The following is a 14,773-nucleotide window of genomic DNA, read 5'->3' as shown; positions in this document are numbered from 1 at the left end:
ATATTTATAAAATGTTTGTAAAATCTTAAAATGTACTTCTTCAGTGAATCCAATGGGTTAGGCCATTAAGCAAGTTACTTATAAAGAATTGATTATATCGTGATTTTAGAGAATCTCATTAAAATGTAAAAAAAAACATGTATATATTTTTACTTTTTTTTTCTACTGCATTAACTTGGAGATTAATTAAACTGTCAGCAACTACTTATTTATTCCAATATTCTATCACAACAAAGTGGTAGTCTCCTTTCCATTAGAACTAAATCAGAAAGATTTTAAAACTCCTTTATCCCACTTTCGGTCAGAGTGTTACAAGGTCATCTGTCGTCATTGAGAAGTACATAAGTCTAATTCATAAAAGCGCTGGTTGGAAGTGTGTATGTGTTTTGTGTGTGAATGTTATTCGTATTTGTATCTCTATTGTTATTGCTATAGTAGTTACACTGAGGTGTTTAATTGTAGTCAAACTGATTTTCCATTTGATTTTATCAATAAAAATGATCTTATCTTATTTCATGGAACACCTAGTCAGGACATAATTTGGGAAACACTGGCTGAACCAAATTGGTTTCACTTAATAATTAAATTTTAAGTTTTCACAAACGTTTTTAATTCAAGTAGGACCTAATCATTAACTAGACCTTTTATTTTCTAAATACCTTCACCAAGTGAATACTTACCCTCAAATGGTATTCTGAGCATACTTCATGTTACATATAAAAAGTTTGACACAATCTATATTAGAACATTTAATAACTTGAAATAAAAATTGTAACTTTTTGAAAATCTTTGTACAAATTTTATTTAATTCCAGAGGTACTTTGTGGCTACATCTCGCCAGTTAAAGCGTCTTGGAGCTAAAACCACATCTCCAATATTTAACCACTTCAGTGAGACCTTGGCTGGTGCCACCACAGTCCGAGCTTTTGGAGCAGAGCAAAGATTTATCCAAGACTCAGATACTAAAGTGGACTTAAATCAGATCTGCAAGCTCATGAATTATACATGTAACAGGTCAGACTCTGGTGTAGTTTTGTAGGAACCATATTAATTAAAGCCATTATGGTACTGGCTGTATTGGTGACTGCTATTTTGGCAATAAAAGGGAAAACTTCGCTAAAAAAATAACTTTAAATGTCTCTATTAATGAAATAGTTCTTGTGATAGCAACCATGAAACATTCCTTATTAAGCACACCGACCAACATGGATATGTTTTCTTTAGGATTCAAGCCTAGGGCTCTCAGTTTGGCAGTTAAATGCTCTATAACTTAATCATAAAATTTCAATTAGCTTGATAACATCTTCTTTGACTGAGTAACACTTTATTCTTCACAAATATCTATATGTTTATTTAGGCTTTAATGGCTCTCACTTTGGAAGTTAAATGCTCTATCACTAAATCGTTACATTTCAATTAGCCAGATAACATTGTTTAAGTATCTTTAATTATAATTTTGTTTATTTTCCTCAATTTTATAAATGGACATTTTGTAACTTTATTCTTATTGCACTAAAAATATTTTTTTATTTCTATTTGAGGTGGCTTGGAGTTCGACTGGAGTTTCTAGGTAACCTCATTATACTCTTGGCTGCCATCATAGCTGTTGCCACCAAGGATTCAATTAGTGCTGGAATTATGGGATTATCTATAAGTTTTGCTTTGCAGGTTAGTGTTATATTTTTTTATCAGAATAGCTAAAAGTCCTTTTACATTATAATAATTATTTATTATAACTTATTGAAAGTAAAGATTTCTTGTTTCCATGGCTAACTGTCAATGAGAATGTTATGTAGCATGCATAGCTAGTTGCCAAGTACCTTGAGAAGTAAGTCCTAAATTCAGGTCTTTTCAGGATTCAAACCCAGGTCAATTGCTGTTACCTATTTTAGTGAACATTCCATAATATCAAATCATAATGCCTCATAATATGAAAGATATGTTGTTTTTTTTTGTTTATTTTATAAACAATTTTAATATGTTTTACTTTAATGAATGGCTGAAAAAAATGCACATATAAATGTTATATTTTCTAATGGTGATATATCTAGATAACAACAAACTTGAACTGGTTGGTCAGGATGATCAGTGACCTTGAGACCCAAGTTGTGTCTGTTGAAAGAATCGTGGAGTACTCAGAACTCCAACCTGAGGTAAATCCCCCATCCCTGTTTTTTTTTTTAACTTCATCTAACTTTCAGACATTTCAGAAGTTATCTTGATCAGCTCTTTTTAGTGCCTCCATTTTAAGCCAACCATTGTCAGCCAGATTGAGTCCTTTCATAATACTGTTTTCCCAATAATTGTATTTTGATCTTTTTTTTATGTCTTAGCAAGTCTGAACAATCTTCTGATCTTGTGAAATAACTGTATCATTAAAGCTTGCCTTGTTTAGCTCATGAAAATTAGGTTTTCATGTGACTGACTCAATGGCTTCTGAATGTTGTCACTTTTCAAAGTTGATGCAGTCCTTACAATTAATACCTAAGATCTTTTAAATCATTTCAGTTGTTGCCTGTTTTTTTGTTGTTGTGTTAAGATGTATTACACAACAGCTGTTGTGCTATCACTCAACACTCTTGCCAGTCCACAACAGCTGCTGTGCTATCACTCAACACTCTTGCCAGTCCACAACAGCTGCTGTGCTATCACTCAACACTCTTGCCAGTCCACAACAGCTGCTGTGCTATCACTCAACACTCTTGCCAGTCCACAACAGCTGTTGTGCTATCACTCAACACTCTTGCCAGTCCACAACAGCTGTTGTGCTATCACTCAACACTCTTGCCAGTCCACAACAGCTGTTGTGCTATCACTCAACACTCTTGCCAGTCAACACAGCTGTTGTGCTATCACTCAAAACTCTTGCCAGTCCACAACAGCTGTTGTGCTATCACTCAACACTCTTGCCAGTCCACAACAGCTGCTGTGCTATCACTCAACACTCTTGCCAGTCCACAACAGCTGTTGTGCTATCACTCAACACTCTTGCCAGTCCACAACAGCTGTTGTGCTATCACTCAACACTCTTGCCAGTCCACAACAGCTGTTGTGCTATCACTCAACACTCTTGCCAGTCCACAACAGCTGCTGTGCTCTCACTCAACACTCTTGCCAGTCCACAACAGCTGCTGTGCTATCACTCAACACTCATGCCAGTCCACAACAGCTGTTGTGCTATCACTCAACACTCTTGCCAGTCCACCACAGCTGTTGTGCTATCACTCAACACTCTTGCCAGTCCACACAGCTGTTGTGCTATCACTCAACACTCTTGCCAGTCCACAACAGCTGTTGTGCTATCACTCAACACTCTTGCCAGTCAACACAGCTGTTGTGCTATCACTCAAAACTCTTGCCAGTCCACTACAGCTGTTGTGCTATCACTCAACACTCTTGCCAGTCCACAACAGCTGCTGTGCTATCACTCAACACTCTTGCCAGTCCACAACAGCTGCTGTGCTATCACTCAACACTCTTGCCAGTCCACACAGCTGTTGTGCTATCACTCAACACTCTTGCCAGTCCACACAGCTGTTGTGCTATCACTCAACACTCTTGCCAGTCCACAACAGCTGCTGTTGTGCTATCACTCAACACTCTTGCCAGTCCACAACAGCTGTTGTGCTATCACTCAACACTCTTGCCAGTCCACAACAGCTGTTGTGCTATCACTCAACACTCTTGCCAGTCCACAATAGCTGTTGTGCTATCACTCAACACTCTTGCCAGTCCACAACAGCTGTTGTGCTATCACTCAACACTCTTGCCAGTCCACAACAGCTGTTGTGCTATCACTCAACACTCTTGCCAGTCCACAACAGCTGTTGTGCTATCACTCAACACTCTTGCCAGTCCACAACAGCTGTTGTGCTATCACTCAACACTCTTGCCAGTCCACAACAGCTGTTGTGCTATCACTCAACACTCTTGCCAGTCCACAACAGCTGCTGTGCTATCACTCAACACTCTTGCCAGTCCACAACAGCTGTTGTGCTATCACTCAACACTCTTGCCAGTCCACAACAGCTGCTGTGCTATCACTCAACACTCTTGCCAGTCCACAACAGCTGTTGTGCTATCACTCAACACTCTTGCCAGTCCACAACAGCTGCTGTGCTATCACTCAACACTCTTGCCAGTCCACACAGCTGTTGTGCTATCACTCAACACTCTTGCCAGTCCACAACAGCTGCTGTGCTATCACTCAACACTCTTGCCAGTCCACAACAGCTGCTGTGCTATCACTCAACACTCTTGCCAGTCCACAACAGCTGCTGTGCTATCACTCAACACTCTTGCCAGTCCACACAGCTGTTGTGCTATCACTCAACACTCTTGCCAGTCCACACAGCTGTTGTGCTATCACTCAACACTCTTGCCAGTCCACAACAGCTGCTGTTGTGCTATCACTCAACACTCTTGCCAGCCCACAACAGCTGCTGTGCTATCACTCAACACTCTTGCCAGTCCACACAGCTGTTGTGCTATCACTCAACACTCTTGCCAGTCCACAACAGCTGCTGTGCTATCACTCAACACTCTTGCCAGTCCACAACAGCTGCTGTGCTATCACTCAACACTCATGCCAGTCCACAACAGCTGCTGTGCTATCACTCAACACTCTTGCCAGTCCACAATAGCTGCTGTGCTATCACTCAACACTCTTGCCAGTCCACAACAGCTGTTGTGCTATCACTCAACACTCTTGCCAGTCCACAACAGCAGCTGCTGTGCTATCACTCAACACTCTTGCCAGTCCACACAGCTGTTGTGCTATCACTCAACACTCTTGCCAGTCCACAACAGCTGTTGTGCTATCACTCAACACTCTTGCCAGTCCACAACAGCTGCTGTGCTATCACTCAACACTCTTGCCAGTCCACAACAGCTGTTGTGCTATCACTCAACACTCTTGCCAGTCCACAACAGCTGCTGTGCTATCACTCAACACTCTTGCCAGTCCACAACAGCTGTTGTGCTATCACTCAACACTCTTGCCAGTCCACAACAGCTGCTGTGCTATCACTCAACACTCTTGCCAGTCCACACAGCTGTTGTGCTATCACTCAACACTCTTGCCAGTCCACAACAGCTGCTGTGCTATCACTCAACACTCTTGCCAGTCCACAACAGCTGCTGTGCTATCACTCAACACTCATGCCAGTCCACAACAGCTGCTGTGCTATCACTCAACACTCTTGCCAGTCCACAACAGCTGCTGTGCTATCACTCAACACTCTTGCCAGTCCACAACAGCTGTTGTGCTATCACTCAACACTCTTGCCAGTCCACAACAGCTGCTGTGCTATCACTCAACACTCTTGCCAGTCCACAACAGCTGCTGTGCTATCACTCAACACTCTTGCCAGTCCACACAGCTGTTGTGCTATCACTCAACACTCTTGCCAGTCCACACAGCTGTTGTGCTATCACTCAACACTCTTGCCAGTCCACACAGCTGTAGTGCTATCACTCAACACTCTTGCCAGTCCACAACAGCTGCTGTGCTATCACTCAACACTCTTGCCAGTCCACCACAGCTGTTGTGCTATCACTCAACACTCTTGCCAGTCCACACAGCTGCTTGGCTCTCAGGCACTCCCCAAATGATTATGAAGATGATAAATAACTTTAAAATGTTACAGGGGCAAATGTCATTGAGTCATCTATCTTGAGCATTCATTTGTTATTGTCACTTCTCATGTCTAAGCTTATAGTATTTCCTATCTTATTTTATCTACTCTTTGAGTTTCAAGATTACTACTCAAATTTCTTTCTCAAAACTATTAAATATGTCTCCTTACAACTTTGATCTAATTCCTAAAGAAATCATTAAATCAAATCCAGCTAAAAGAACTTAAAGTTATTAAAAGTGCTGAACACAAGTGCATGAGTACATTAAATAATTAAAGACCATCTAACTTAAAAGAAAGTTGTTAAGCTACTATTTACATCTCACAATATCATAGACATACCAGTCCATAAAAATGGTTGAGTCTGAGAACTGGAAATATAATAAGTAACAGATTCATGTAGAAAATGTATGCTAGACTAAAAAGCAACAATAACTGCCATGATGTTATGTATATATATATATACAGTTTCTCCTTTGTGGTTGAGGATGAGTTAAATCTCATTTCCTATGAAAACCAATCGTCACTTTAGCATTGGTTTGTTGGGAGATATGAATGTGGCTTGGACCATGACATTTGCTTCAAGTGAGGGATATTTGAGTTACATCAGCCTCTCTCTCTCTCACCACTTGTCAGCTAGATCCAGGTGCAGGGTCCAGACAACTGAAGCTGGTTTGGGGGCACAGTAGATGACCAATGTACTCTACTTAGTGTTCCAGAATGTTTGCTGGCTGACGCCTGATAGCTTAGATAGTTCATGAGGTTATTTAAGAGCACCAACCTCAGGCTGAATGTAACAGTCTATGTTAAGCATTTCTCCCTTAATTAGTATTTCCAAGCTTTCTTTACTTGACAGCTGGAAAATCTAGATTAATGAATTTGAAAATAATTACTTCTCAATTACTCTTCAGGCTGCTTGGGAAAATGATAATAACACAAGTCCAGCTGGTTGGCCACAGAGTGGGCACGTAAGTGTGGAGAACCTCAGTCTGCGCTACAGAGAAGGGCTAGACCTTGTCTTGAAAAGGATCAGTTTTGAAGTGAAAACAAATGAAAAGGTGAGTGGAATATGAAAAAAAGTACTTTGATTAATTTGTGTCATGAAACACCCTACATTCTTGGTCCATTAGTTTGAATTGGCCAGGAAGGTTCCTAATTATTCTGCTTCTTTTCCCACAGCTAAATAAGGTTTGAATTCACAAATCCCTTAGCTTAAAAAAACAAGGTTACAAAGATAGTTTGTGTGGAAACACAAACTCAAAATCAGCTGCTGAAGTGGGCCACCCAGGCAGGTAAAAAGGCAGGTTTCAATATTTTCAGAAAGAACATCAGAATGAAATTCTATCAAAGAAAAATGACAGAGAAGAATGGAGAAAGAGTGTTGACAGATCTTCTGTGGTGCCCCAGCAGACTAAAGGATAGGGAAAAGTGAATGTGAAGTTAGATGTCAACCTGGCCTAACTACTGTCTTATAATGAATATCTAACTGAGCTAATTGTTTTGTAAAGGCTCAATCTTTTATTCAAATTTTCAGAAAAAAACATTTCTGTAAAAAAAATACATTTTCAAATCTTCTCCAGCGGCGAGACATGTTCATGCCTTAATATGAAAAACTACTTATTAATTATTGTTTTAAATTATGTCCAACTTATATGCATACTAAATAGATTTTTTCTCTTCAAAAAAAAACATTTTTTTTTTTTGTAAAATGTAGTAGTTATTATGACAGAACTTATATAACTTAGCAATACATTTGTAAAAAAAAATTTTTATTTTGACAAAAAATCTAAAACTATTTGCATAAATGTGTTAAAAATATGGTAAATGGTTATCTCCCCTACTAAAGTGCCTCCAGTGCTTGTTACTATTAATAGTGAATAGTTGTGAAAGTGGTGTATTTTTATGAAAAAACTGCTTGCATAAGTGATTTAAAAAATTAGATTTTTCGCTTTCAGAAAAGAAACAAGGTTACAAAGACAGTTTATGTGGAAACACAAACTTAAAATCGTCCCCCAAAGTGGTCCACTCATGCAGGCTTCGATATTTTTAGAAAGAACATCCAAATGAAATTATATCAAAGACAAATGAGAGATAAGAATGGAGAAAGAAGGTTAACAGATCTTGTGTAGTGCCCCAACGGTCCAGCAGTCTTCACCAGGATTCGAACCCGGCACCCCCGGTTCAGAAGCCAGGCGCTTTACCACTCAGCTACCGCGCCTACCCTTGCCTAACTGATGTCTTATAATTGATGTAATTGTTTTGAAAAGACTCAACCTCTTATTCAAATCCTCAAAAAAAAACTAATAAATAAATCCGTTAAAATAGAAAATATTCAAGAAAATTCAGTTTACAAGATTACTATTCGTTTTAAATTAGGTATAACTTATAATGCATACTAATTAGCTTTTTCTCTTTAAAAAACTGCTTGCATAAGTGCTTTTAAAAATTAGATTTTTTGCTTTCAGAAAAAAAAAGTAGCCGTTGCATCAGAACTTTCAATGGTCTAAAATATTGTGATGTCGGATTTTCAATATCTTTTCTAGTTTACGAGATCTAAACGGGACAGATGGACAGACATTTCACACAAAACTAATAGCGTCTTTTCCCCTTTCGGGGGCCGCTAAAAAAGTAGCCGTTGCATCAGAACTTTGAATGGTCTAAAATATTATGATGTCGGATTTTCACTATCTTTTTTAGTTTACGAGATCTAAACGGGATGGGCGGACAGACATTACACACAAAACTAATAGCATCTTTTCCCCTTTCGGGGGCCGCTAAAAATTGCAAGAATTTTTCAAAATCAATGATCATAAAACAGACTTTAAATTGTTATGTAAATGTTATTGTATTCCAGAAGTAACCAAATGTATGTCAACCAACAGATACATGAAAGCTCTGTTGATAAAGATAGTGAAAAAGGAAAGGATCACTATGAAGCTCTGTTGATAAAGATAGTGAAAAAGGAAAGGGTCACTATGAAATAAAAATTTAATAAAATACTCAGAAAGACACAAAGTTAAAGGCACATTCCTCATCCCATATGCTAGGACAAATTTGTACAAATACTCCTTCTTCCCTAGTGCTATTAGAGCATGGAATGGGTTGCCTGAGCTAGCCAGGAAAACCAGTGACTTGGCAGAATTTAAGTCATTGGTTAACATGCATGACTGAATGCATGACGCCTAGGACGTAATCATCTTCTTTTTTGAAGTAACGTCTATATTATATAAGATAAGATAAGATAATACTATTGCTAATCATGTGTATATAGGTCAACTCAAAAGGATTTCTTGATCTAATGCAAATTGTAAAAATTTTTACTTCATCTGATTGCAAAGTTTTGCAACAGTATTTTTAGTTTCATTGTTTAATTTGAAGGTTACTTTGATATGTTTTTTTTTGTTTCATTATTTATTTAGGTTGGAATTGTGGGGCGCACAGGGGCAGGTAAATCTTCCCTGACTCTTGTTTTCTTTAGACTAGTTGAGCCTGCTGAAGGCAGGATCTTGATAGATGGCATTGATATAATGAAACTTGGTCTACATGAACTCAGGATGAAAGTGACTATCATCCCACAGGTCAGTCTTGTCTGGGTATTTTTTTGTATACGGTAACATAAAGTTGAAATAGTCAAATAGTAGTTGCATGTGCACAGTGGTATCACCTAGTCAGTATATCTTGAAAGTTAAGTTTTGGCTTTACCTCAGTGGAGCTTGAAATTATCAGGATAGAATCTTTTATCTCTATTTTTTAAATAATATATCTATAAATTACAAAATTTCAAAAAATGGCTTTATAAAAATACATTTAAATTTAGTTAATTGGACCAGCTGTTTATTTTTATCCTAAAGTACTAAGGCGAATCCTATTCTACAGTTGACCAGTTAACCGGACCAGCTGTTTTTATGACCAAATCGATTGCATCCTGATGTTGTTCAATTAACCGTATTTGGCTGTATTAGATATGAAATTTGAAAACATACATTTATACAAGAAATAAAAAATAAAAATTATATTATGTATCTGTTTTAAAGCAAAGTATGCATTCAATTCCATCAATCCTCATCTGTCCGTTAACCTATTTCAAGTTGGAAGAGTGGTTGTTTGGAATAAAGGGAAAGGCATAATTTGAGAATGTTTAATCCTAAGGGTTCTTTAATAAATTCACAGCAGTCTTAAGCTGTTCTCAAGTCTTCTTTCTTTTTAGAATTTTTCAATCCAAAGCACTTTTGTTTACCAAAGGTCTGAATAGTAAAATAAGTTAAGATAGGACATTGAAATAAATTTATTCTCATAACATTTTTTACCTACTTACAATGAATTGAGATTTTTTTTTTCGATTTTGGCCTCTCCAGGATCCATTGATATTTGCTGGAACTCTGCGTGAGAATCTGGATCCCTTCAAGAACTATGATGATGAGGCTGTTTGGGTGGCCCTGGAACATTCCCATTTAAAGTTGTTTGTTGAAAGCCTTCCAGACAAACTTCAGCATCAGTGTGGAGAAGGTGGTCTGAATCTCAGGTTAGCAATCAGATATAATCAGTATGGGTTATGAAACAAACACATGACTAAAACCTTTTTTCAACTTTAAACAATATGGGAGTCATGTTGGCCAAGTGATAAACTGCAGGCTTCCAAACCATGGGCTCTGAAGTTTGATTCCTTTCAAAGACTGGGATATTAACTATGGGATTTTAGGATGCCCCTTAGCTCACCCAATTCTTATGGGTATTGGACATTAGTTGGAGAAGAATAGGGGATTTATCATTGTACTGGCCACTTGACACCCTCTTTATTCATTGGACCCATAGATTACATGGTCTAAAAGGGTACCTTTTACTTTTTTAAAAAATTAGATAATATGATAATAAAAGTCAAATTCTTGCAGTGTTGGTCAGAGACAGCTGCTGTGTATGGCAAGAGCACTTCTTCGTAAAACCAAAATACTTATCCTGGACGAAGCCACAGCTGCAGTGGATATGGAAACTGATGAGCTGATTCAGGCCACTATCCGTAATGAGTTTAGTGACTGTACCATCTTGACCATTGCCCACAGATTGAATACAGTCATGGACTATGACAGGTGTGAAAATGAATATTTTCTCATCCAGTGCTAAATTTATTTCTTTGCTCAACACAAAAAGTAATATTGATTAGTTGTTTGTCTGTTGTTGTTTTTCACTCTTCCTCCTGTCTTTTTTCTCTCTCCCCCTAAACACATTAAATGCATTAATTTTTTAAAACTTTGTACTCTTTGAAGGCTAAAAGATAATTTGAAAAGCTTTGTTTTTAAAGCATTTCAACTTTTTTTTTTGTTTTATAATGTGATTCTAATAACACTCTAAACATTCATACATCATAGTATAGTAAAAACATTCAAGACAAACAATTTGTTTCTAATGCCAACAACTCAAATGTTTCACAATGCTCAACATTTGGGAAAATACAAGTGGGAATTCTGTTTTGTGTCATAGATGCAAGTTATCATTGTATTTTTTTATCTTTTAGAATACTTGTTTTGGACCAAGGGGAAATAAAAGAATATGACTCTCCTCAAAAACTCTTAGAGAATCAACAAAGTATTTTCTACAGCATGGCCAAGACAGCAGGTATTGTAACATAGGATGCCTCAATACCATGGCAGCAAACACCTTGGATTATAAAAGGATTTCCATGCTGGACAAACAGCTTTGAACATTATAGCAGAGACTTCACTGTAGGGCTCAGTACATTGTGTTGTTATTTTCATTTTAGCTGTTTGTTTCATAATTTGTTGTTTGTTTGTAAAATGTTTTACATATTTGGATGTTCCTTCAGAGTTGAAGATAATTTACTTCCTAGTCCGAACCTCTTGCAGGATGACAGGGAATGGGAATGAGCTGGGTTTGAACCCGGGACCAGCGATAAGTCCGAATGACAGTCCAGCGCACAAACGCACTACCAGGCAGCCATCTGAAGTCTTTTCAGACTCATTCATAATGTGTTTATCAGGAACTTCACAAAGTATTACATTGATTTTTGTGATGAAAAATTTTTTGTTTGTGTTTGTTTTTTTTTTTATTTTTTACATTTATACATTTCACATAATGTCAACATATTCATTTGCCAACAGAACAAAAACATTTTTTTTCATTAATAGTTTTTTTTTTATTGCACTATTGAGTATTGAGAATAGTATTGAGAGTCGAGCAAATGCTGGCTTTACAGGAAGATCATTTATTTTGTTGGCCTTCCATTTCCTTCAACATTGATTTGAATGTTACACATTGCTGAGTTATACTTTATATTAATGAACAAATATCTTGGCCATTCCCCAAACTTCAACACTTGGGCATCACCTCATTCTTATTAAAATAATGTTTTTTCTGAAGTAAAATTAAAGGTGATTATATTTTTGTTTACATTTTGATATCAAAACTATTAACAATAACTTGCGTCACATTACTTGCATGTTACTGAAGAAGCTTAGCTTCTGTGTACATATCCTTCCAAATCATTATAAACTATAAAATGAACTAATACAAGATAATAACCATACATAGTTTTGATACTCATGCTGTTTTTCTTCTCCTTTAAAGAATGAGTAGCAATAACAATTGCATGCCATTGAAAATGTTACATTTTGTTTTTGTAATCTTGCTATCCTTCTATTAGCTGTATAATTGTTTTAAGCTTACTGAGACATAACTTGCAAACTCTAGTTTTTAGGCAATCAAAATGTATTGAGTAAAGAATGTTTTGTTACTCATAAACCCATGAAGTAAACATCAGCATAGATTTTATCATTGAATAGTATTCATCTTCGTTATCAACTCCATATGAATGATGGCTTGATAGACTGAAATCCTCTCTTGCAAAAGCCCTGGAAAGAAACCATGCAGTAATGCTTAATGCACATACAGGTCAAGAACGTGGCTTCACAACCTAAGCAGTTAGGTAATTAATGTATAAAAAAAATCAAAACCATGTCATTATTTTTTTTTATTTTGAATGAACGTCTTGTCATATTCAGCCTTATTATTCTGCATAACACTCTGTGCAATTTTTTGTTTCTGTGGCATTTTCTGAACTTGTTATCATCAGACTAAGTAATCCTAGAGTCAATAAAACTGTTCATTTTGGATGATCAGTCATTGTAATGTGATTGTAACAATTTTTTTTTAATACATTGTGATTATAACAATTCTTTTTTTAATACATGTCCTTGTGTTCATTTTTGTTCTTACAAATTATCTTTGATGAAAAAAATTTATACTTACACAAACTGGTTTGTAATTTTAGCCATTCTGGCGTACAGTTTTGTTTCAGCCTGTGGCATACAGTTTTGTTTTAGCCATCGTGGCATACAGTTTTGTTTCAGCCATCGCGCGTACAGTTGTTTCAGCCATTGTACTCTAGTTTCAACTTTCCCACCATTACCTCAACTTCAAAAGAAGATAATCCTCTCAAGTATACTGTAATTGTAAGGTGTTTAATATATCCATGTACTGGTATTGTTGGCAATGGATATCTGCCAGGAGAATATTGTGATTTTTGCAATAAATATTTTTATACTTTTGTTAAATTTTGATATTCATTTTTTTTGTCAGTTTTTAAATATTTAAAGTTTTGTTAATATTAGCTACCTAAGCCAAATTTTAAAGGCTTTTTTTTTATTACAAAGCTTATATCAACCCTATCTGTCTGTCTGGTAAAAGGTTTGTACACGTTATTTTTCTCCCACACCCAAGCTCAGATTAAGCTTTTGCTCAATTATTTCTTTTACCTGCCAACACAAAAATCAGTGGTTACCAAATTGGTTTGAAGAGGCTGAGGAGGTCTTAGCCCTGACTCCTTTCCAACTGGTCCAGATAGGATCTTAGCATATTTGGAGAGCTAAATGCATGCAAATATTTCTAATAGCACAGATTTATTATTGTTAGTCTAGATCTATTACAAATTTTGTTTAACCCTGACTGACCAAAACTAATCGATACAACTACACTTCTACACTTAATATAAGCTTCTTTTTTTTAAGGAATTTTTTTGTATTTCGCTTGTTAGACTTTATACTTTCATTAACTATAAAAATTGATCCATAAATGCTGAAAACATAATAATTATGATTAGAATATTTTTTGTTATATTATATTAGGAATAAGAAAGCTAAAAATGTGTAATTTACACTCTGTTTTATGCTGTAATGTCAGGTAAAAAAAGACACAAAAAGTTGAAGACTTTGTTTTTCAACAAATTATTTTCTTTTTATTGTTAAAGTATGTTTCAGAAATATGGTCTCATTGTCTCATCCTCTTACTTATTATGTCCCCCTACCATATCTATCCAACATTGTTTTTTTATTTGCAATAGTTTTGTGATTGAGATTATTGGTTTGAAGTGTGAACAAAATTTGTATCTGTTAATTGAAACTTGTCTGTTAACAAAATGTGTCTCTGTCTTGTGAAAGAATTTAGAGGTTAAATTTTTTATAGCATGCAATTTTCCTATTGAGTATAAAAATTATTTATACAAAAGCCAGTTATTACAAATTTATTAAATAAAATTTTTTGTTACATAAAAATTTGATGTGTGCTCGTTCTTATTGCTGTTTTTATGTTGTCTCCTATCTTATTGCTGTTTTTATGTTGCCTCCTATCTTATTGCTGTTTTGATGTTGTCTCTTATCTTATTGCTGTTTTGATGTTGCCTCTTATCTTATTGCTGTTTTGATGTTGCCTCTTATCTTATTGCTGTTTTTATGTTGCCTCCTATCTTATTGCTGTTTTTATGTTGCCTCTTATCTTATTGCTGTTTTTATGTTGCCTCTTATCTTATTGCTGTTTTTATGTTGTCTCCTATCTTATTGCTGTTTTTATGTTGTCTCCTATCTTATTGCTGTTTTTATGTTGCCTCCTATCTTATTGCTGTTTTTATGTTGCCTCTTATCTTATTGCTGTTTTTATGTTGCCTCTTATCTTATTGCTGTTTTTATGTTGCCTCCTATCTTATTGCTGTTTTTATGTTGTCTCCTATCTTATTGCTGTTTTTATGTTGTCTCCTATCTTATTGCTGTTTTTATGTTGCCTCATATCTTATTGCTGTTTTTATGTTGCCTCTTATCTTATTGCTGTTTTTATGTTGCCTCTTATCTTATTGC

General features: G+C 36.0%; 1 protein-coding gene across 1 annotated transcript in view; it reads left to right on the top strand.

Annotated features, from left to right (window-relative positions):
* LOC106073433 (multidrug resistance-associated protein 1-like) overlaps nucleotides 1–14,199 on the top strand; it is a 41,973-nt gene extending 27,774 nt beyond the window's left edge. Inside the window, exons 25-32 of the mRNA XM_013233986.2 lie at nucleotides 815–1,014; nucleotides 1,542–1,668; nucleotides 2,052–2,153; nucleotides 6,548–6,694; nucleotides 9,056–9,214; nucleotides 9,992–10,158; nucleotides 10,526–10,720; nucleotides 11,146–14,199. Of these exons, the coding sequence (XP_013089440.2) occupies nucleotides 815–1,014; nucleotides 1,542–1,668; nucleotides 2,052–2,153; nucleotides 6,548–6,694; nucleotides 9,056–9,214; nucleotides 9,992–10,158; nucleotides 10,526–10,720; nucleotides 11,146–11,260 (1,212 nt within the window). The 3' untranslated portion in view covers nucleotides 11,261–14,199. The remainder of the gene's footprint in view (nucleotides 1–814; nucleotides 1,015–1,541; nucleotides 1,669–2,051; nucleotides 2,154–6,547; nucleotides 6,695–9,055; nucleotides 9,215–9,991; nucleotides 10,159–10,525; nucleotides 10,721–11,145) is intronic.
* Nucleotides 14,200–14,773: the final 574 nt, after the last annotated feature.

Source organism: Biomphalaria glabrata, chromosome 6 (genome assembly GCF_947242115.1).
Source record: "Biomphalaria glabrata chromosome 6, xgBioGlab47.1, whole genome shotgun sequence".
NCBI lineage: Eukaryota > Metazoa > Mollusca > Gastropoda > Planorbidae > Biomphalaria > Biomphalaria glabrata.
The sequence above is the reverse complement of the archived record's forward strand: the minus strand, read 5'-3'. Positions and strand labels throughout refer to the sequence as shown.